Raw genomic sequence first — 21,184 nt, forward strand, 5'->3', positions numbered from 1 at the left:
TCCCTTAACTCAGTTAGCGGTTGTTGCAGCTATGGACCACAAGAAATCACTCGTTTTGCCACGGTTGTTATATGTTTGTTTGTATCTTTCGTAAGGATTTTCATCACTGGCGACTAGCAGAGAGCGGCACGTCGGTTCCACCTCCCAATCCGAGAGGTAAGTCTATATACGCACTCTGAAAAACGCTGATTTTCTATTTTCTTGAGCAGCACATGAAGCACAATTCCTCGCCGGGTTTCAAAGTTGGTGTTTCGTGGAAATTCAGCCAGAGATATCCTTCAAATCTTCAAGGCTTTGAGGAAAATGGACAAAGTGGGCCTGACTCTCGGAGAGGGACGGACGATCAGGAAGTGTTTGTGGCTCTCATACAAGATGAGAAAGCGCGGAGGGGGAGTTAAATTCCTCGGTCAGCAAATGCCAGTCTTGGACGCGGAAATGCCGTTCAATCCATTCGTCAACCGGCACGTCTCCATCAGTAGCAACTACGAGCTCGCAAAGACGCTACTTTTGCTGCCACTCTTCGTCTTCCGGGTCTCCGTCTTTATCCTGCTGCTCGTCGTCGGCCTTGTCCTCACCAAGCTAGCTCTCCTCGGTGCTCGGGAAGTTCTCAATGCTCCACTGCCACTTTGGAGGCGCAAGCTTCTGTGGCCGGTCCGGTACCTTGCAAGATGCCTCCTCTTCTTCTGCGGTTACCACTGGATCGGCGTCAAAGGCAAGCCGGCCAGGAAAAGAGACGCTCCAGTTCTCGTTTGCAACCACGTAACTTTCGTGGATCCAGTCTACATCTTCTACAAGCACTTGCCGGTGATCGTCACGGCAGAGGAGAACCTCAACTATCCTTTCATGGGGACGATCATCAGTGCCATGCAGCCGATCACCATCCGGAGAGAGTCCCAGGAATCCAGAAACAAGGCCGCGGTTGAGATACGCAAGCGGGCAAAGTCTCTGGAGTGGAAGAACTCGCTTATGATCTTTCCGGAAGGGACGACCACAAACGGGAAAGCTATGGTGTCCTTCAAGAGTGGAGCGTTCTCTTCGAGCTCGCCCGTCCAGCCGATGGTGGTGAGATATCCCCACGTCCACTTGGACCCGTCCTGGGTGGCGGACGGGCCCTCGGCCTACGCGCTGCTCTTCCGGCTCATGACGCAGTTCCACAACTACATGGAGATCGAGTACCTCCCGGTGATGCGTCCCAGCAAGCAGGAGAACCCACGCAGCTTTGCCGAGCGCGTCCGGGCGGAGATGGCGCGAGCTCTCAACGTGGTGGTGACGGAGCACACCTTCGACGACGTGAGCATGGTGGACGCAGCTCGGGGTGCCTCCTCCAAGCTCGATCTTCTCGAGTTTGGGAGGTTCGAGAGGCTCTACAGGGTCACACCCAAGGAGGCCAAGCGTTTCTTCCGGAAGTTCCGGGCCCTGGACGTCCAGAGGAACGGTGTGGCGAGCGAGGAAGATCTGGCGGACTATCTGGATCTCCCGAGCTGCGAGGCAGTGAGCAAAGTCTACGACCTCTTCGACTCCAAAGGCTGTGGCTACTTCAACTTTCGCCAGTACGCGGCGGGGCTGCTGTTCATCTCGAGGCACGAGAGGTTCAGGGAGGCAGCCGAGGCGGTGTTTGAGAGGCTGGACAGGGACGGAGATGGTTTGCTGAGCTCGGGCGATTTCTCTGCCGGACTGACCGAACTGGTGCCGGGAACCAGCCGGGAACAGGCGAAGGCGCTGTGGGATAGGATCAACGCCAAGCAAGGGAGATTCGTCCACCGGATCGAGTTGCTTACGTTTCTGGACAGGAATCCAGAGTACGTAGCAGTGTTTTTGTTTGGCGCTCCGGGGTTGCTGTCGAATGTGAAGGCCGAGACAGCCATCCTGGAACCGAGCTCGACTGACCAAAAGAACTTTACTGGATCTACTACGGATGCTTCTCCAGGGCCATCAGTTTGAAGAACTTGGTTATCAGAGAAGAAACTCTGAGAGCTGGGATTAGAAAATCGTGTCATCACTGGCCCCAAAGATCTATGCTCTATCCAAAGGATGAAAGAAGAAACCATCAGTGCTTTGCCTCTATCAAAGAATGATCTCTGACCGCTGAGTTTGTAAGAAGCAAAATCCATCACTTGGCTACCCGAGACCCTAGCCGCCACACTAAATATCCTAGACCTAAACGAATATCCTTATTATAAGAGAATATCCTTTCCTTTATCCCACTAGCACGCATTTTGCTAGCAAGTTACATTTATTTCTATTCATTCTTGAAAAAGATAAAAACTATTATATTGATAAAAAAAGTTTAGAACAAAGCCCACATTTCTATGGATACACATAATAGGAGCTGTAAGAATTGGAGGGGGTGTAAGGGGTGTAGTAGGGGTACCACGGATCGAAAATCTCGGCATAGTAATTGAGGCTGGGATCGTAGTAATCGGCAGGCATCGAAAGCATGGGATCGTCACCCACCTCTGGCAGTATAGCAAAGCAACGTAAGAGGAGTGAGATTCGGAGAAGAATGGAAAGCGATGGAAACATACCCGAGTAATCTCTAGGCCAAGATGGCAAACGATAGTGCTTGAGGTGTTCTCGCGGCCGCCACTTTGCATCCAGGCACTTGCATCTGAATCCCTCGTAGTAGGCGACGTAGTTGTGGACTAGACACCGGCATCGCCACGAGAATGGCAGCGGCCTCAGGCCCTTGAGCAGCGAAATCTCGGAATGGAAGATGATCTCGGCTACCATCTGCCAAGCGAACAAGACAAGGGCTTAGAAAACGCGAGGGAGAAAAGCCCAGCAAGACGAAACCTGGGTGGCGGTTTCGTTGCGCTGCTCTTGATCGATGAGCTCCTGCTTGAGCCTGTATCCAAGGGTGAGAGGAACTGGCAAGGCGATCGCAAACGCACGGAAGAGAGGCCGGATGACACTGTCTCGCGGATGACTGATGTTGTCAATGCGATCCACGGCGAGAGCCAAGCCGTGGTAGAAGGTGGTGAGCTCGATGGAGCTATGGTGGATGTCGAGGTGCTGGTTTGGATTGGTGACGATCATCTGGACCTCACAGATGTAGTTTAGCTTGAAAGCGTAGTAGTTCCCTTTACCTTCCTCTTGCTGGCGCCGGATCACCTCGGGCTTCACCTCGGAGAGCCGCGAGATTCCCATGGAGACGGACTTGACATGGACGATCGGGAGCACTGGGCGCTCATGGAGCTGGACTCCCAGGAGGACGAGGCAGAGAACAAGGATAGCTGCGAGAAGGCTCCCTCCAACGATGGCTGCCGCGTAGAACAATCTGGTGCGCGTGATTGATGAGAATTTCTTGAATCTGCGAGACTCCATGAGGTTGAAGACGAGGAGGACCGGAAGATCGGGGCGGTCGCTGAGGCCAAGACCATGGTAAGGATCATAGTAGTCGTCTTCGTCCCAAAGATCTTGATCCGGGACGCCAGCATCGGCGCCGTCACTGCTGCTCGGTCCTAGATCTTGCCCCCGACTGGCGGCATCGGATCCACCTACCTGTAAATTCTGCTCGATGTCGAACGCTACTGCTCTCTTGGCGCCGATCTTCGGCGCTTGATCGTCCATCACTCCATCTCCCACTCGGCGCTTCCATGATCGAGCTCCCGAGAGACCTAACCCTTCGACCAAGAACCCTAAATCCCCAATCTAACGGCATAGATTCAAAGAGCTCCCGCCAATTCCGACGGCCTAGATAAGTTTCCATTCTCTAAAGCTACTTAGACAAGGATGTCGAGCCTGGGCTCAAAGGATATCCCATCGATGAGCCCATCGATGAGCCGCTCGTCCGGTAACGTACAGTCCGAAACCCTACTCCACTGCCGCTCGACCAGGTCGTACAGGAGCATCGGCATATCCCTCAGCCCGCCACCAATGTAGAGCAGCACCACATCGTTGGTCCCTACGCACATAAAATACGTACGATCTCCCAAAAACTCGTGGCACAAAGATTCCGGCATCTTGTCCACCTCCACCCACTCCATCCTCTCCACATTGAGCAGCCACACGCATATCGCGCTGGTAATATTCCCCTCCTGGAGCCCGCCCACCATCATGATCCTGCCCCGGGATTCCAGGATCGTGTTGCTCACCAGGGAATCCGGCGTGGGGGTCTGGATGAGGCTCCACGTGTCCTTGTACGTGTCGTAGGCGACAAGCCCGTCGGGGTCGCAGCACCACGAGTAGAGAACGCCGTTGCAAGTGATGGTACCGAGCAGCGGATCCGCACCGCGCGGCATGCTGCTCGTCATCCGCCACGTGTCGAGCCCGGACTCGTAGACCTCGGTGGTGATGTCGTCCACCGAGATCTCGTGGTTCCCCGCCACCACGACTTTGTAGAGGCCGGTCCCCTTGTCCACCACCATGCCGACCGTCTCTAGATAGGTCGGGTTGTTGTTCATTGGCGGGAGCTTGCGCCAGGTGGATGTGATGAGGTTGCACACCGCGAAGTGTTTTTGGCCGTCAGTGGAGGCGCAGAAGCAAATGAGGCCGCCGCCGGCGGCCACCGGGATGTAGCGCTCGTTCACCGGAAAACTGGGCAGTGGGATGTGGTGCCACGTGTTGGATATCGGGTTGAATGTGGAGCCGTCCTTGTAGTCATGGTTTGTGAACATGAAGAACCAGGGGCCCTGCGGCGAGATGGAGCTGTAAGATTCCAGGAATCCGTCGGAGCAAAGAAGGGATCTCCAGGCCCGGCATACGGTCCGGAATTTGAGGAGGCTCGGCAGCGGTAGCCGAAGCAAGACCCTCTCCAGGAGATGCTCTGGGAGTGTGCTCCACAGCAGGGAATCCATGGGCGTTTGATCCATTTGGTGGCGCCGCTGGTGCTGGGCGGTGCAGTAGGATCGCCGCCGCTGCCGGGTGCCATAGCTTCCCTGTCCAGGGTCTTCTTCCTCTTGATCCTCCTCTTCTTCCCCCTCGTCCTCCTCCTTTCCAGTGGCCATGGATTTTTTCACAGAGGCGCTTGCGCCCATTCATCCCTTCATCAAATGCGCGTCGATCGCCGTCACTTCCATCTCCATCTCTCCACTTTTTGATCCATCCGATCCACTCGATCGCTCAATCGCGGCTGGGCTTCCAAATCCCCAAATTGCTCGATCGAGAGAGGAACGACCAGCTATGGCGGAACGAAGGGGTTTCTCTGTCCGTGGACTAGGGCTTTTTAACGAACTGACACGTGTCCGAGTGAAACCAACGATATGCCACGTTAGCGGCGATATCTTTTATTTGCTGCTTTTCTATTTGTACAATATTCTTTTCCTATTTCATGCTCTACACGCCTTCGAAAATTTAGGGTTTATGGGTCGGGTGGGATCCTCGGCGCTGTCGCTGTCGTGTTCTTGGCAAAGATTTTAGGTCGAGGAGAGCGGATGTCCCGGTGGATCTAGGTCTGGATGATCCGCGGCTGAGGAGGCGCGGGGCGAGAAGCAAGGTATGGCAGGATCCAGGCTCCAGGGATCGCAAGTCTCCTCCAGCTCCTCCGCATTCTCGACGCCGCGGATTCTCATCCTCCTCACGCTGATGCCCCTGGGATTGGCTGCCTTCGCGTTCGTGCTGCAATGGCGGGGCGAGGTCACGGATCCGACTCGCCTGGGCGTCGATCGCTCCAGATTTCCAGGGTTTCCAGGGAGCTCCCCGATTGGGAGCACTAGTGGCGTCGACTGTGGTGGGCAGCAGCGAGGGCTCAGCGCTTTCATCCATCATCCGGGGTGGAAGTACGCGATCCCAGAGAATGGAAAGCCAAAGATTTGCGTGACAACCAGCACGGCCGGGGGTTTAGAACAGATCCTTCCATGGCTCTACTATCACAGGGTGATCGGTGTCACGAATTTTCTCCTCTTCGTGGAGGGGAAGGCTGCGACTCAAAACGTTACCGCGGTCCTGGAGAGCATCCCTGGCGTGAGGGTGGTGTATAGAACCAAGGAGCTGGAAGAACAGCAGGCCAGGAGTAGGATCTGGAACGAGACATGGCTCTCGAGCTTCTTCTTCCGGCCTTGCAACTACGAGCTCTTCGTCCGGCAGTCTCTCAACATGGAGATGGCGATCGTCATGGCCCGCGAGGCCGAGATGGACTGGATCATTCATCTCGACACGGACGAGCTCCTCTACCCGGCAGGATCGCCCGAGTACTCCCTCCGGAAGCTCCTGGGCGACGTTGCTCCGGAGGTGGACATGGTGATCTTCCCGAACTACGAGAGCGCCATCGAGCGAGACGACGTGGTGGATCCTTTCAGCGAGGTGACCATGTTCAAGAAGAACTACGATCACGTCACCAAGGAGACGTACTTCGGGCTCTACCGAGAAGCGACGCGGGGGAATCCAAACTACTTCCTCACGTATGGAAACGGCAAGGCCGCGGCCAGGATCCAAGACCATCTTCGTCCAAACGGAGCTCACCGGTGGCACAACTATCTCAAGGCGCCGAAGGAGCTCAAGTTCGAGGAGGCGGCTGTTCTTCACTACACGTACTCCAAGTTCTCGGACCTCACCTCCCGGCGCGATCGATGCGGGTGCAAGCCCACCAAGGACGACGTGAAGCGCTGCTTCATGCTCGAGTTCGATCGAGCAGCGTTCATCATCGCGTCCACGGCGACGCGGGAGGAGATGCTGCGGTGGTACCGCGAGCACGTCGTGTGGACGGACCGGGAGCTCAATCTCAAGCTCCTCCGGAAGGGACTGCTCACTCGGATCTACGCTCCGCAGCTCATCGTCCAGGGGCTGCGGCAGTCAGGGGTGCTCAACAACGCTCTAGCGGCGGGACAAGAACAGCTCGAGAGATTGAAGACGAGGGATAAGTTCCTCTCGGCGGTTTCCACCAGGAACTCTTCCTCCTCGGAGCTGGGATCGAAAGACAGCAAAGATGATCATCGCTTGGCCTCCTCGTCGAGGAGGCTCATGGATTTATCGAGCTTGAGTTCTTCGGCGATGGTGGTGGAGGATGATCCATTCGCAGCAGTGCCACCATTGCCACCTCCGGTACTTTTAAGTTCGATCGATCGATAAGTTTACTCACACTCGCAAACACTTACTTGTGCTTGTGAATTTTACTAGAGATGAACAAAGAAGAACACGCTGCTACCTTTTTTTCCAGAGCTCTCGATTCTTACAAGATCGATCAATGAAGTTTGTACTTTGATTGTTTTTTTTTCTGGATCTCACTTTACAACCATAGCTCGAGATGGGCTACTCGAAAGAATTGAAGGAATGAAAGAACGATGGAATGGGTTTCTTTCTTGCAAGAAACCTGGAGTGTTACTGTGGATCTATCGAAACCCCCGGAGCAAGAGAGCGGCCTTTCGATCGTCAGTGGATCTGAGCTCGAAGCTGCTGCTCCTGGAGATGGGCGGAGGGTGGGAAGAGCAAGAAGAGAGCGGCGACGCTGGCGGCGAGAGTGGGAGCGAGAGGCTCCTAGAGAGAATCCCTGGCGGCGGCTGGAAGAAAGAAGTGATGTCTTGGAGAGGGAATCGAGGGATCGGATCTGCCGATTCTTGCCACCAATGCGCCATCCCCGCGCCCGCGATTCTTACGCCGGCATTGGAGGACGCCGCTGCCTCCGCCGCGTTCTCACCCTGGCCGCCATCGTCCGTGTGGAAGACCTCGCCCTCGCCGAGCTCGCCATCGCTGCCAGGGATCGATCCGGAAGAGGAGGGCAGCATTGCCATGGCCATTGCCGATTCCTCGAGCGATCGAGCCTGAAAATCCCCAAACCAAGATCTGGCGCGCGCGCGCGATCGATCCACAAACGCGGGCCTTCGAAATGTGCCCCCCTCGCGAAATAAATCTGGCAAAACATAGCGCCAAGAGTTCAAAATTTTCGCGATCGATGGCGGCGATGGACGGCCAAGATTGGCGGGATTTTGAATTTGGAATCCCATGCGTTATGCGATTAGGGCTGACCCGGCCTGGTTTAAAAGCCAATTTTTTCCCTCCCATTTTTTGGTGGGCTAGGGTTTTCCAGGGATTTTGGAGCGAGGAAAGCACTTGCGCGCCAAGACGCCATCAAGAAAAGGTGTGTGTGGCTCCTCTCGCGGCCTCTCAATCGCCGCGTAGATCTGCTAGGCTTCATCGGGATCTAGATCTCTGCGATGGCGCGGCTTCGCAGGGCGACCGATTCCTGGTGTGAGCCCTTGCTAGAGCCCGAACAGTGCCCCTGCGAGCGCCTGCCAGATGTGGTCCTCTGCCGCATTTTCATGCTCTTGCCGCCTCGATTGGTCGCCAGGGTGTGCTCCTTCGTCTGCCGCTCCTGGCGAGATGTGTCACTGGATCCCTCTCTCTGGTCTTACTACTGCCAGAACACCGGGCTTCGTTCAGCTGACGAGATCAAGCTGAGTGGCGGCTGGAGAGCTCTTTTCATCGCGGTCTTTGGTCCCAATCTCGTTGGAAGCCCCTGTTTCAGACCCATCGAGCAGCTAGAGGTGGATCAAGCCAAGAGCAAAGCTCCCGGGCCTTGGGAGCCTAAGCACAGGGTCATACTGGACAGGATCGCGGTTCTCGACGACGTAGAAGAGAACTACCATAGCTACTCTCACTGGGGGGTGGAGGCTGGGTCGCAGTTCCATCGAGGTGGTGGCGATGGCGTGGTACGAGAGAATCCTCCAGTGGACTGCTCTCCTTGCCCGTCGGTTCCACTCGAGAGTGTGATCGCTACTTCGCATGATTGGGGACGACTCCAGCACTACATTGGCTTCCAGACTTTTTCCAACAAGTTCCTCGACCAGAGCCCGCCGTTTGTTCTCACTGCCTGGTTTGCGGCGCGGAGAGGATCGCCGGGGCTTTTCAGGATAAACTTGCTGCTCAGGGATGATCTCAAGAACTGCAAGAGTGTCTGGTATGTAGATGTTTTGTTTGCGTGTTTTATCTGACTTTTTCCTTGCTGGTTTCAGGGACTCTGGGATTATAAATGCGAAGGATGAGTGGCAACAAGCCAAGTTCATTATCAAGGACTACAACAAGGTTAGAACTTTAGCATTTGGTTCTCACAAATTTATTTTTCCTTTGGGAGCAGGGGGTGAGGTCCGTTATGGTGAAGCTTGCTGGGAAGTGCACGACCGGGGAACGGGGTTTCTACGGTACAAAATTTACGGACGTGAGGCTGCATTTTATCCCGATTTGTGAGGTGCGTAGTAGCTTTCCTTATCGTCTTCTCAAACGTTTTCTTTTGCTTTTCCAGATTAAAAACTATGCGGACTTTGACGAAGGTGTATTCTTAGATAGTGTTGCATAAATTTGCAACTTGCTACGGTCTGTTCGGCCAGGTTTCTTATTCACCCCCTTTCTTCTGTTTGTAATTGAAAAGGACACTGCAGATTATTTCTTGACGTTGCTTCTTAGCTCAGGTTCCTGCACTCGTATCAGGCCTGCTGCCAAAATTCTATGGCAGTACTGCTTTTCGCGGAGTGCCAGAGCATGCTTTTGCTTTTTTGTGTACCGTTTCGGTGCTTGATGCTCTTTCTCGCCAGCACTGACTGTTACAAAAGCTACAGTGGATTTCTATTCGGTAGATTATCAAGTAGAGGGGTTCTTACATTGGTATTTACAGATTTCTTCGTGGTTTAAGTCTTTCCACAGCGCAGAAAACTTGGACATCGAAGAAACTAAGCAAAGACAGCGAATTTTACCAGTAAGCATCTAAGCTTGTCCTCACGTCTAACGTGTTGTGCAGCAGGACTTTCTCTCCATCTCCTCAGAAGCCTCATCGTCTTCTAAACGGCAAAGCTTTCTTCATCGTCTTCTAAACGGCCAAGGAAAAACTCTGGAAGAACCTCTTGAAGACGACGACGATGGCGATGGCGCCGCCGAGGGGACCGGATTCCTCCCAACGTCATACCGGCAAACCGGGCACGTCCCATGGAGAGCCAGCCAGGGAAGTATACAGTCCTGGTGATAGACGTGCTTGCAAGGCATCTGTCTAACTTTGTTTCCCACAGCGTAGTCATCCTTGCAAACCGCGCAGCTCGAGAACTCGTCGTTGCGAAGATGATCTTTGGAGATCGTGATGGTCGGCATCGAGTCGATCTGCTGCCTGCTTGCCGGAGGAGCTCCGCCGCCGCCAGCGTCGAGCTCCATGAGCTGCTGTATCAGCCGCTCGAGTCCCATGCCGTCGGGTCCAAACCCAGGGGAAGGATCGCCGCCGTGGAAGTACCACCGTGGAGGCATATCCCCCCCGCGGAAGACCACCATGCCGCCGCCACCGCCACCGCCACCGCCGCCGCCGCCGCCGCCCCCGCGAGATGGGAAGAATGGCGAGTCGTCTATCTCGAGATCTTCCACCATGAAGTGCTGGAAGGGGTGGAAGGGGCGCGGCCGCGGCGAGTTCCTCCTCATGGCCGATGCTACTGCGTCAAAGATATCGAGGAGGTGTGGAGGATTTGACTCTGGAGACCATCTTGGAGCTGGAGCTTGCTCGAGGAAGCCGTCACCGCAGCAGGGGCAAGCTAGAGCAGTGCTCGGGGACTGTACGAAGACGATGTGCTCGCATTTGTGACACCAGAAGGAGCGAGATTCTTCCATGGAAGCTTGCTTTCTAGCAGGACTTTGGCTGCTCTTGTGAGAATTCTTCTAGTACCTGAATGTAAGAGAGAATTTGGAGCAGCAACTTGGAGTAAATAATCCAGCACTGGATCGAAACGTTGTTACCTGAGAAATAGGAGATACCCTCGGCGTGTCGGTTTGAGCATAGCTCTACCCGTGGGGGACGCGTATGGCGTGTCTGCCTAGAAGGCACTCGTCAAACAAAGAAAAAGTTATAATAAGAACGACCCACCAAAAGGAAGGAGAAAATTATCAAAAACGAGAGAGGACGAATGCGCACCTCGAAGGTCCTGTAGCGAGGGAGACGAAAGAAGAAAAAGATAAAAGCTCGCCTAGCATCGCCATTGTCGGTCCCATTGATGAGTCAGAGCTGGCGTAATCGGATTAGCAAAATCAATCCTAGCTACAAGAGAGGAGAAAAATCAAGGAAAAATCAAGAACTTATCCATACGTACAATGTTGTACACGAAAACACTGACCAAAACAGTGATCAATCTCTGCAACTTTTAAGTGCCCGTGAGATCCAGAAGGAAAAAAAAAAACTCTCCTCTCAAAACTTGAGAGAGCTTACTTCTGGGAAGAGACTCCGGTGTTTTTGAGAAGCTCCCATCCAGCGTCAGGGAAGATCTTCCGGCAGTGGCACCATCTGGGCTCCGTATACCTCCATGGTCGATGGATTCTGGAGGAAAACCACTGCTCCACACTTGGTCCGGTTGAAAGTGTCCCAGAGCGGAAGCTTGAAGTGTTCCCGGACAGTCTTCCGGGCGGGCCAGTCGTGTAGAGTCGCTGCTTTGGCAATGCTTCTCACCACGAAGTCGTTTGTGAGGATCCGGCCCTTGTTCTCGCCCTTTTGGCAGTTGGTCACCAGGCCATTCTCGTAGAGCGCCACCATTATGTCTAGCGTGAACTTGTCAACCTTGAACTTGATGATGGCTTCCATTGTCGTGTCTAAGACGCGCTCTGGCTCGGTTTCGAGCTTGAAGGAGATCTGCAAGAGGAAGTTCTTGAAACTATAAGCGAGAAAAAACTAAAACTTGCTGGAAGTTTGAATCATGCGGGAGAAATTCTCGGATCTAGACGACAAGAATCTGTTTGGTTCAACCAAAGACAGGACCAGCGGGAGAAATTCCTGGCAATGAAAGTCACATCCTCACAGACCTTCACAGAACACGACGAAGTCACAAGAAAACACGCAATGAAAACCAGGAGAGAAAGCAGCAAATTCTCGTGGATCGAGCAAGATCACATGGACGACAAACACGAAAAGCACGAAAAGGACCAAAAAACAAGACGAGGAAGAGAGAAACTTACAGTGATGTCTGGCGCAGCAAATCTGGGAGCTTGATGGATGAGCGCTAGAATGGGCTCCAAGCTGGAAGCAATGCAGTGGGATCGCCCTTGGACAACCACCTCTGGAGTGTAAATGCTGTCCTGCTGGAGAGCCTGCCCATAATTCCTCTGCCGTAGCGTCCAAGTGCTGTTAGCGAATGGATCCTTCCATCCCATGAAGTCCCAGTACTCGACGTGAAAGCCAAGGACAACGATGGGCACCTCCAGCGCCACATCCGAGGATTTGGCTTGCCCAAGCTGCGAGATCAAGAGATCTGCCGGAGGACACGAACTACAGCCCTGGGATGTGAAGAGTTCCACCAGCACGGCGCTCTGGGAGGATCCTCCCCCTACCTTGGGGCCACGCGGCGCAGAGGATTTCTTGCTCTCCGGATCCAGCTGCTGCGGCTCCTCCTCATCAAGCTCCTCGATTTCCTTGGCGTCGGGATTGCTGTCTACCTTTGGGGATCTGTCGCAGGAAGCTCCGGCCCTAGAGAAGCAAGCGATGCAGCGGCGAAGCATGATCTAGATCTTGCGCTCCACGGCGGCGGAGCTGAGCACGGGGAAATTCCACACAGATCGATTGGAGATTGCCGCATTCCAGTGGTGGAGAATCCCTCGCTGCCCCCCAGAATATATTTTAGGGTTCTTGGCGCGCGAGGATTTTGGTGTCGAGAGGGGAGAAATTGAAGGAACCGCACCATGACGTGTGTCATGAACGTCACACCCGTCAAATTTTAAGAGCATATTTTAAAATATTCTTAATTAAAGCAACGAAAAGAAAAAGTCCATGACCTCGTCACACGAATCCCCTCCTCTGTCCTGGCAAAGGAACTCCCAAGCAAATTCGCGAGCAATTCCATGGATCAGATTTGTCTATTTCATTCATTCGATCCCTTCCTGCTAGGCGATGGATTGAGCCCTAATCTCGTGGTCCGATCAAAGCTCTTTGCCAGCAGGTAGATTAATCGAACACACAGCTCTAGATTACAACTTGAGGAGTAAACTAGTCGAAAAATGTCAACAATTTCAAACCAAAATTATAAACCATTTAGATGCATTCCCCCTCTTTTTTGAATGAAATATCACCTTCATACTAAAGCTACCATCCTGTAAATCCCATGTAATTCTAATTCTTTCACCGTGGCTTTCTTCTTGCAACTTTTGTCCAAGTTTCTGTCGAGCCTTGTGAACCCCTCTAAGACAAGCAGTGCCATGTAGTTGAAACTGTTTTGTGAATTGCTTTTGTCAACAAATTAGCAATAGCCCAACCAATTCTGAATGAAGTAAGGATTGTTGATGGATTTTCTCAATCAAACACAAAAGATTTACTGATTTGAATAATTCTACTATACATTGTGAATGCTAAATAAAACTCCTTTGGCATTACAGAGACTCTAGTATTTCAATGCAATTTATTTATAGGATATAAGCTTTTATTTAATTTATTTTTGTGCATAATAATAAAAGAGGAGGAAATAAAAAATTAACTTAGAATATTTAATTAGTTTACAATAAAATATTAGTACTATCTACAAGTATAAAATAAAATTTAAATCAACCACTTAGACTGATGCTTTTTAAAATAAAATAAAGCTAATAAACATACTATATTTCTCATACTTAAGGTTTTCATATCAGATGAATTAATTATTTTTAAGTTTTTAATTATAGTAAAAGTTATTCAGTTTGTCTTCTATATACTAAATAGAGTACTAGATATTTTACCATGACAATATAAATTATATTATTTGTGAAGAGTGGAATGTCATCTCCAAGTTTTTATACTAACATAAAGTTTTACCAAACCATCTTTTACTCTATTTTATATATGCAAGCCTTTTATATTAGTTTTTTTTGTCAGTTATTTTTTTTTCCTGTGAATACTATGAAACTAGAAAATGGGCAATGTTTGATAAGAAAGCCCTTACTAACTATTTTATCCACATTTATCCCCAACATTAAATGGATCTATAATGATAGTATGTCAAAATTTTATCTCATTATTACATACACTACATTTGTGAAAATAGCCACAAATCATAGTTAGAAGGAATTACAAAACAAGTGGTAGTCACAATAATAAAATTCACAAAATAAACATTTTATAACCACTCTGTTAATCCAATCGATATCACTTCACTTTAATATCCACTCTTGCAACCATTATATACACTACTCCACCTCCTATACTTCAGTTTCATAAGCATAGGATAGGCATTAATTATGTAACTGTAAAACATTGGCTATATCTACCATCATCACTATTACTATTTAACATGTCAATCCATCAACAAGATTTAGGGTTTTAGTATTTAGCTAGGGTTTACAATTAGTGAGACTCCACATAAAAAATTACTACGAGATAAGAATATATAAAGCCATATATAAAAATGTGATTGCATGGCCGAATTGTAGCGCACGTGGTTTTGACCCTTTATCCTATGGTGATTTACCATAGGATAACACCACGAAGCGGAACCTAAACCCTCTTTGTGCCACGTGACAGATGCCACGTGTCACATGCCACGTGTCCATGCCATGTGTCCATAGGAACCCGAGGTTCAGGGTCTCGGGCCACTGAACGAAGGAACGGTGCCAAACTCCCAAGCGTGACGCCAAGGAGTGATGGAACCGGACCACGGAGCAACTACCGAGCATATAGCCCAAGGAGCGAAGGGACAGGAGCCCGGAGCGACTTGGAACAGTCCTGGAGCAACCAGCATACCAATGCCAGGACCAGCACGCAAAACGGAGCCAAACGGAGTCTGGTGCTATTTCGGCATACCGGTGGCCTAACGTGAGGATATGGGTACTCCACCAGCTAGCATGGAATGGAACTTGGGCTTAGACCCAAGCCGGACGCAGAACAAGGACAGGCACGCAAGCGGGAGCTAGACTATGCCTCAGGTTGGTCGGCCATGCCCGACCTACCCACTATCCCTACTATACATTTGGAACCCCCCATAGCCCCCCCCCCCTTGAGGAACACACGCTTTGGGCTTTCACCCCAAGCCTCCCTTAGTATCAGGAGTTAGTCTCTAGGACAAGTTCGAAACTTACTAAATATGGAATGTCCTTAGATTGCGAAATTGGACACGGGACGAACACCGTTGTGTTCAGGCCGATCTCTACATTCCGTAGATGTGCCAAATGAGCAAATCTGGACACTTTCCATAAATAGCATTTGGGATTAAAATGAGACTAACACAAAGGGCATGATAGCGAGGGTGTTTGGTAGACACGGTAAGCTATCATGTAGCGATATTGAGGGACCAATCTCAATACGCGAGGGTTCTTGTCAAGCCAGTGCAAGATAGAGCAAAAGAGAACTAACAAGCCGGGCCGAGTATGCTCAGCTAAATAGACACTTAGGAATTCCTTCCTTATGCTCATCCGGCCAAGTACAGATGCAAAGTCCAGTTTACTAACACTTGAACAAGAGGGACTAATAAAGGGTCCAGCAATACCGACCTCCTGCCATCGTGGCAGTAAGGTAAGAGTGTCCGTAAGGACTGGCCGACAGGTAACTTTCGATACCTGAAGTCACATTCACGACACTCTCCCCCCCTTGGGAAGATCGACGTCCTCGTCGATGCATACTCCAGTCTAGAATACCGCCAAGGAAACAACTCTCGAAAAAGTTCACGGTACTCACACTATATGAGAAATGCACCAACTTAAATGAGTTAGGGAGCAACCTCTTTGTCTAACGCGGATGCGCTACCAGCTCAGACACCTTTTGGCCGTCACCGACAAGGAAATGACCAACGGAGTCAGCCACCCTTGCTGCTCTGGGTGTCACCCAGCTACAAAAGTGTGATATGCCCTGCCCGCAGGAACATAGAGAAAGAAGCCAGAGGCCCCAACCCTCCTGAGCAAAGAAACCAAACCCGTCGGTAAGGTTTAGATAGACTACTGTCAACAGGCAGTGTAGAGTTGTTTACACGGTCACGCCCTTTCACAGAATAAGGAACATCGACAGAGAGGCGGGTTATGTGACCAGTCGACAGTAGCTACCCCATGACTAGAGATTTCAACATGCACACGAAGTGCCAAAGCCAGTCTGCCTATACTGGCCCAAACTCAAATATCAGTATATAGGGACTATACCAAAGTCATAAACAATGATATCTAAGAAGCTTAATTACTAGTGATTATATCTTAGAGTAGAACACAAAAGTATTCCACATAAGTTATCATCCGATAAACTAGTATTTATAGTGTAGGAACCACCAAGATCATCAGTTCAGGAAACATAGGATTAACCATCCAACAAAATTCAATAGCAAGTAGATCATCAAGGAAACGCAATGATGAAACTTAACTATCGAAAATGGCAGATAGTATGCCAAACAACTCACAAAACACAACTCAAAGAACACAAAGTATTATTGAGTAACAAGCACAATGCTCGCGAATGTTTCACCCGAAGGCTATAACATCCGAATCTATGAGAACTAACTCGAGCAATAATCAACAGATCAAAATGAATGTTGCAAAGCAAATAAACACTTGTTCATATCAACTATTGCACTAGCAAATCTGAATAGATCTCAATCAACAATACCAAGGAACTAGAGTTGCTCAAGCAAGTGTTAGCAACATCCTACTGATGTCTCAAATCCAAGAGACCAATCCAGAGCAAACCACAAAGAACATGTGGTATTGCAAAAAGCCATAAGCCATCAAAGAAAACAACTAACCATCATGAAAGATCATCAATCATCCCATCAATAAAGAAATGCATAATTGTCATTGAAGAAAGAATCCACCATCCTGAAGAATGGCAAATCATTCTAGATCAACGATAAGCAAGCAAAACCTTCGACAAGGATAATCAACTTTCCTAGATGATAGTCAATCATCACCAATGATTGCTAGATGCAAAAGCCAACTTCAACATCGAAGTTAATGATCCAAAATGCCTTCCCCAACAACTTCTAACAAATGGAACAATGAGCATAAAACTCAAGAACCAAAGCTCGAAGAAGCCTATAGCCAAGTCTTGCCTAATAATGATCACAAGTCTCATAAAAGCTAGCTTCAATGTGAAAGAAGAAATCGTGATGCAACTCACAATATCTTCCTCAACACATCCATAAGCCAAACTTCATAATGCCAAAGCTAATGAAAAGCATATTTGCATCAATCCAAAAGCTAAGTATAACGAAGCTATGCTCAACAAGTGATTATCAAACGATCCTCCATGAATCCATCTACAGCAAGACGTAACTCACTTCATAACAAGCACAAGAAAAATCATTAATGATTGATATATCTCAATTGAAATCCAAGAAGGATTCAATCACTTCAATGCCAATCACTAACTCCTCCTCTCATAGAGGTAACATTATCCACGACTAAATCACTTTTCAAGGAAAAGCTAAAGCTCAACCTCAACTAAGCAATCTCGTCTAGAACACAACTAACCCAAACTTGCCACTCAGTTCATTTGAACATCAATACAGTTGCTAACTAGCAATTGCACGAATGCCAACAACACAAAGCTACAGCTAAATCATCAACACTATCTTCATCAAGACTAACAAAACTCAACATCACTCTTGCAGAGAGACATCTCATTTCACTGAAATCTTAATATCAACAATATCAATGACAAGGCATCACTTCAATGGCATCAACACCAGGACAAAGCTAGAAGAAAGCAAGAGTGAATCACCACTCGGAGCTTTCCAGCAACCAAGCTAACCAAAGTCGAAGATACTATAGTCAGTATCCAAGACCAATCCTCTAGCAAAACTCAGTGACAGATAACACATCATCAAGGAGTGAATCACCACATCTAAGACTCAATGAAATCCAACACTATAGACCAAACGTAACCAAATGATATCGACAAAGGAATTGACATGCCAACATGGAAAAACCATGTCAGCCTAATGACACGATCCTCCGCAACACCATCCGGTAAAGCAAGCCCATCACTACTAAATCATCATCGAGTAAAGCAAGTGTCAACGTCCTTGATGAAGTTTACAAGTAATCACTAGTCGCAAAGCAACTAACAATCACTCCTCAACTTGCGTTCACAAGACTCAAACACCAACTCTTGTCATCAAGTTATATACTTGCCCAATATGAACGTGAAACCCTAGGTACGAGATAAAAGTTCATAGACAAGCACAAACTAAATGACCACTCAAATCCAACTCAACCATAATAAGCTCACCAACACGTCTAGTCAATAGCTCTGAGCATGCCTTGAAGAGGCTAGCTATGCATGATCAACACTCAGTCGAAACTAAAGTGAAGACCATGAGATGGACTCATATCGGTACACAACCTCCTCATAGACAAAGCTATAGTACGGGTACTAACATCTCAACCTCAAACAACTAAGTTGGACATCACCATCCTCAGCCAAGGCGCAGGGCCACCAAGACCAAGTCAAGATCAGTGAGAGCTCACTACTCTCATAGAATCTAACGTAATGCAAGGTGCAACCTGCCACCGAGCATAATGCTACAAAAGAAAGGCACAAGAGTAACCCTTCTTAGAAAAGTGTTGTCAAGACCCCCAACAAGATCAAGACTGGAAAATGCTAAAGACAAAGAGAAAAAGCTAGTGAAAACAAAGAAGAAGCCTTAGACTGGTGTTGATTCAGATTGTGGAGAAATGGAACAAGGCTAACCTATATATACTATAGGTTGATGAAGCTCCACCACTCTTGGATCGAGGACAGCCTAAATACAGCTGAGGTCGAGGAGGCGCCACATCATCATCAGGAATGTGGCTCGAGACTCAGGAATCGGGAAGTGTCTCGAGAGTCAGGAATAGGGAAGTGTCTCGAGAGTCAGGAATAGAGAAGTGTCTCGAGAGTCAGGAATGTGGTCTGCAGGTCAGGAATCCGGCGAGAGTCAGGAATGTGGCAAGAATTGGGGGATTCCTGACAGCACCCCCTCCTCAAGAACGAGTGGAACGAGGATGTGAACGAGAACGAAGAGGAGGATGAGATGAGCGGCGAGGGATGGGAGATGGAGAAAAAGAATGAGGACTGGGACGAGAAGGATAGCGGCGGTGGAAGTCCTGAACAAGGTCAGGAGAATGAATCAGGTTGTCCGCAGGTTCCCAAGTGCGTTCCTCAGGTCCGTAACCCTTCCAGTCCACCAGATAGTAGAGTTTAGATCGTGAAATCTTGGAATCAAGGATGTCCTGAACCTCGTACTCAGACCCATCCTCGAGCTGCACTGGTGGAGGCGGAGGAATGACCCGATTTGGAATAGGACTGGGAATATAAGGCTCAAGGAGAGAGGAGTGAAAAACGGGGTGAATTTGATATGAGGAGGGAAGTGCAAGGCGATAAGTGACAGGATTAATGATGGCAGTGATAGGGAAAGGACCAAGGCGTTTGAAATCGAGTTTTGGACAGGGCCTGGTGGTGGAGATATTTCGCCTGAGGAGCCAGACTTTATCCCCGATATTGTAAGGGGGACAATCCTGACGATGGACATTGGCAAATGTTTTATGAGATTCCTGAGCACGATGGAGGTGGAAGGAGATGGAGTTGTGGATTTCCTGAAGGTTGGAGAGAAATGATTCAGAGCGGGGATTTGAACGAGAGGATTCAGATGGAGAAGGAAGTGAGAGATTGAATCGGGGATTTCGGCCAGAGTTCGCAAAGAAGGGGGAAACTCGAAGAGAGGAGTGAACAGAGTTGTTATAGGAGAACTCAGCAAGGGGAAGGATATCGAACCAGTTATCCTGATGATAGTTGATGAAGCACCTCAAGAATTGTTCCAATGTCTGAATCGTTCGCTCGGACTGCCCATCAGTTTGAGGATGATATGCCGAAGAGAGGTTGGCCTTCACTCCAAGCAACTGCAAAAACCGTTGCCAGAAATGAGAGATGAACTGAGGCCCCCGATCCGAAACCACATCTGTAGGAATCCCATGAAGTCGGAAAATTTCCCTGAATACCAGTTTTGCCATGTCCTCGCCCGAAAACTCCTTGGTACATGGCAAGAAGTGCGCCATCTTTGTGAAGCGATCCACCACGACTAAAATGCTGTTGAAGCCTCCAGAACTCGGAAGATCACTCAAGAAATCCATGGAGATGGATTCCCAAGGACCTGAAGGGACCGGAAGGGAACGAAGCAAACCTGAAGGAAGGTGGCGAGGTACCTTATGCCGGGCACAAGTGTCACAGGAGGTAACAAAAGCTTTGATGTAGTCGTCCATGTGAGGCCACCAAAAGTCCCGTGCAACTAGCTCATAGGTTTTCGCAATGCCGAAGTGACCAGCAGTCGGGCTATCGTGGCACGCCATCAGGATCAACCTTCGAGCATCACCTTCAGGAACGTAAAGCTGCTCCCCACGGTACAATAAGCCATCTAAGAACTCGAACTCGTCAAATCGCCGGCAGTCGGGAGTCACTGGGTGTCCAGCCTGAAGATGGGGAAAAATGTCGCTAGCGAGATCATCGGATTGAAGATCGTTTCTGATTGCATCCATCAAGGAGGAGTCCTGAGGGGCCAGGGAAATTGCCATAACTTGAAGCCGATCAGGACCGAGGATAACTTGATCCTGTTGATCGAAGGCAGGATTACCAGGCCTGAGACTGAGATAGGAGCGCCTTGAAAGAGCATCAGGAAGGCCTTGAAACTTTCCAGGTCTGTACTTGATAACAAAGTCAAACCGACTCAGGAATTGTGCCCACCTTGCTTGACGACGGCTTAAAACTCGGGAAGTGGCAAAGTACTCGAGATTTTTGTGATCCGTCCAGACTGTTGTTTGATGGCTCGCCCCCTCCAAGAAACGGCGCCACTCTCCAAAGGAATCCACGATGGCAAGAAGCTCCTTGTCGTGGATTTCGTAATTGATCTCCGCAGGCTGGAATTTCCGAGAATGGAAAGCGACCGGATGAAGTTCGTGATCCGCTCCGAGTTGAGATAGCACAGCACCAATGGCAAAGTCGGAGGCGTCAGCCTCGATGAAGAAAGGTTGTGAGGAATCAGCATGGATCAAGACAGGAGCAGAACTGAAGGCCGCCTTGAGTGTGTCGAAAGCCTGCTGGGCAGCAGCAGACCAAGAGAAGGGAACATCCTTGCGAGTGAGATGTGTGAGAGGAAGGACAATGTCAGAGTAGTGATCAATGAATTTGCGGTAGAAGTTGGCGAAGCCAAGGAAAACCTGAACGTCTGACATTGATTGTGGAGGCTCCCATTCGAGAATAGTCTTGACTTTTGCAGGATCCATCGTGATACCCTCAGGAGTGACAATGTACCCAAGGAACTCCACAGACTGCTGATCAAAGGAACATTTCTCAAGCTTCGCGTATAGGCCGTGTTCTCGCAGCTTC

The 21,184-nt window shown here is 49.6% G+C and overlaps 6 protein-coding genes across 8 annotated transcripts; 3 read left to right on the plus strand and 3 right to left on the minus strand.

Annotated features, from left to right (window-relative positions):
• Positions 1-82: 82 nt before the first annotated feature.
• LOC9645921 (lysophospholipid acyltransferase LPEAT2) lies at positions 83-2,097 on the plus strand. The gene is made up of 2 exons (XM_024674831.1): positions 83-156; positions 210-2,097. The coding sequence occupies exon 2, from the start codon at positions 304-306 to the stop codon at positions 1,939-1,941; it is 1,638 nt and encodes a 545-aa protein (XP_024530599.1). The 5' UTR covers positions 83-156; positions 210-303; the 3' UTR covers positions 1,942-2,097.
• A 1,625-nt stretch (positions 2,098-3,722) lies between these two features.
• LOC9645335 (F-box only protein 6) lies at positions 3,723-4,796 on the minus strand. The gene has a single exon (XM_002969909.1). The coding sequence runs from the start codon at positions 4,794-4,796 to the stop codon at positions 3,723-3,725; it is 1,074 nt and encodes a 357-aa protein (XP_002969955.1).
• Positions 4,797-5,283: 487 nt separating this feature from the next.
• LOC9645922 (glycosyltransferase-like KOBITO 1) lies at positions 5,284-7,149 on the plus strand. The gene is made up of 2 exons (XM_002969662.2): positions 5,284-6,978; positions 7,054-7,149. The coding sequence occupies exons 1-2, from the start codon at positions 5,437-5,439 to the stop codon at positions 7,057-7,059; spliced, it is 1,548 nt and encodes a 515-aa protein (XP_002969708.2). The 5' UTR covers positions 5,284-5,436; the 3' UTR covers positions 7,060-7,149.
• An 807-nt stretch (positions 7,150-7,956) lies between these two features.
• Positions 7,957-9,317, plus strand: LOC9645336. The gene is made up of 4 exons (XM_002969663.2): positions 7,957-8,830; positions 8,886-8,955; positions 9,008-9,118; positions 9,173-9,317. Exons 1-4 carry the CDS (start codon positions 8,088-8,090, stop codon positions 9,224-9,226), a joined length of 978 nt encoding a protein of 325 aa, XP_002969709.1. The 5' UTR covers positions 7,957-8,087; the 3' UTR covers positions 9,227-9,317.
• Positions 9,318-9,470: 153 nt separating this feature from the next.
• LOC112346268 (E3 ubiquitin-protein ligase RING1-like) lies at positions 9,471-10,926 on the minus strand. Its single transcript, XM_024674848.1, has 3 exons — positions 10,814-10,926; positions 10,639-10,715; positions 9,471-10,567 (listed from the first exon to the last, which is right to left on the minus strand). The coding sequence occupies exon 3, from the start codon at positions 10,510-10,512 to the stop codon at positions 9,724-9,726; it is 789 nt and encodes a 262-aa protein (XP_024530616.1). The 5' UTR covers positions 10,513-10,567; positions 10,639-10,715; positions 10,814-10,926; the 3' UTR covers positions 9,471-9,723.
• A 23-nt stretch (positions 10,927-10,949) lies between these two features.
• LOC9645923 lies at positions 10,950-12,602 on the minus strand. Of its 3 annotated transcripts, none has more exons than XM_024674847.1 (3): positions 11,845-12,602; positions 11,105-11,521; positions 10,950-11,030 (listed from the first exon to the last, which is right to left on the minus strand). In XM_024674847.1, the coding sequence occupies exons 1-2, from the start codon at positions 12,382-12,384 to the stop codon at positions 11,150-11,152; spliced, it is 912 nt and encodes a 303-aa protein (XP_024530615.1). In that variant the 5' UTR covers positions 12,385-12,602; the 3' UTR covers positions 10,950-11,030; positions 11,105-11,149. The 3 variants fall into 3 exon arrangements, with proteins under 3 accessions (XP_024530615.1, XP_024530614.1, XP_024530613.1); XM_024674846.1 differs by having other exon boundaries at positions 10,956-11,036; positions 11,845-12,506; XM_024674845.1 differs by having other exon boundaries at positions 10,960-11,521; positions 11,845-12,506.
• Between the last annotated feature and the right edge of the window lie 8,582 nt (positions 12,603-21,184).

The sequence above is a fragment of the Selaginella moellendorffii genome, unplaced genomic scaffold (assembly GCF_000143415.4).
Source record: "Selaginella moellendorffii unplaced genomic scaffold, v1.0 SELMOscaffold_13, whole genome shotgun sequence".
Classification (NCBI taxonomy): Eukaryota; Viridiplantae; Streptophyta; class Lycopodiopsida; order Selaginellales; family Selaginellaceae; genus Selaginella; species Selaginella moellendorffii.

Bases quoted from the DNA above. Each gene is read 5' to 3' on its own strand.
- LOC9645922 (XM_002969662.2), top strand. From the start codon at position 5,437: ATGGCAGGATCCAGGCTCCAGGGATCGCAAGTCTCCTCCAGCTCCTCC.
- LOC9645921 (XM_024674831.1), top strand. From the start codon at position 304: ATGGACAAAGTGGGCCTGACTCTCGGAGAGGGACGGACGATCAGGAAG.
- LOC9645336 (XM_002969663.2), top strand. From the start codon at position 8,088: ATGGCGCGGCTTCGCAGGGCGACCGATTCCTGGTGTGAGCCCTTGCTA. The intron at 8,956-9,007 runs GTTAGAACTTTA...CTTTGGGAGCAG, and splicing joins TTATCAAGGACTACAACAAG to GGGGTGAGGTCCGTTATGGT. The intron at 9,119-9,172 runs GTGCGTAGTAGC...TTGCTTTTCCAG, and splicing joins ATTTTATCCCGATTTGTGAG to ATTAAAAACTATGCGGACTT.
- LOC9645923 (XM_024674847.1), bottom strand. From the start codon at position 12,384: ATGCTTCGCCGCTGCATCGCTTGCTTCTCTAGGGCCGGAGCTTCCTGC. The intron at 11,522-11,844 runs GTAAGTTTCTCT...TTCCTCTTGCAG, and splicing joins TTGCTGCGCCAGACATCACT to ATCTCCTTCAAGCTCGAAAC.
- LOC9645335 (XM_002969909.1), bottom strand. From the start codon at position 4,796: ATGGATTCCCTGCTGTGGAGCACACTCCCAGAGCATCTCCTGGAGAGG.
- LOC112346268 (XM_024674848.1), bottom strand. From the start codon at position 10,512: ATGGAAGAATCTCGCTCCTTCTGGTGTCACAAATGCGAGCACATCGTC.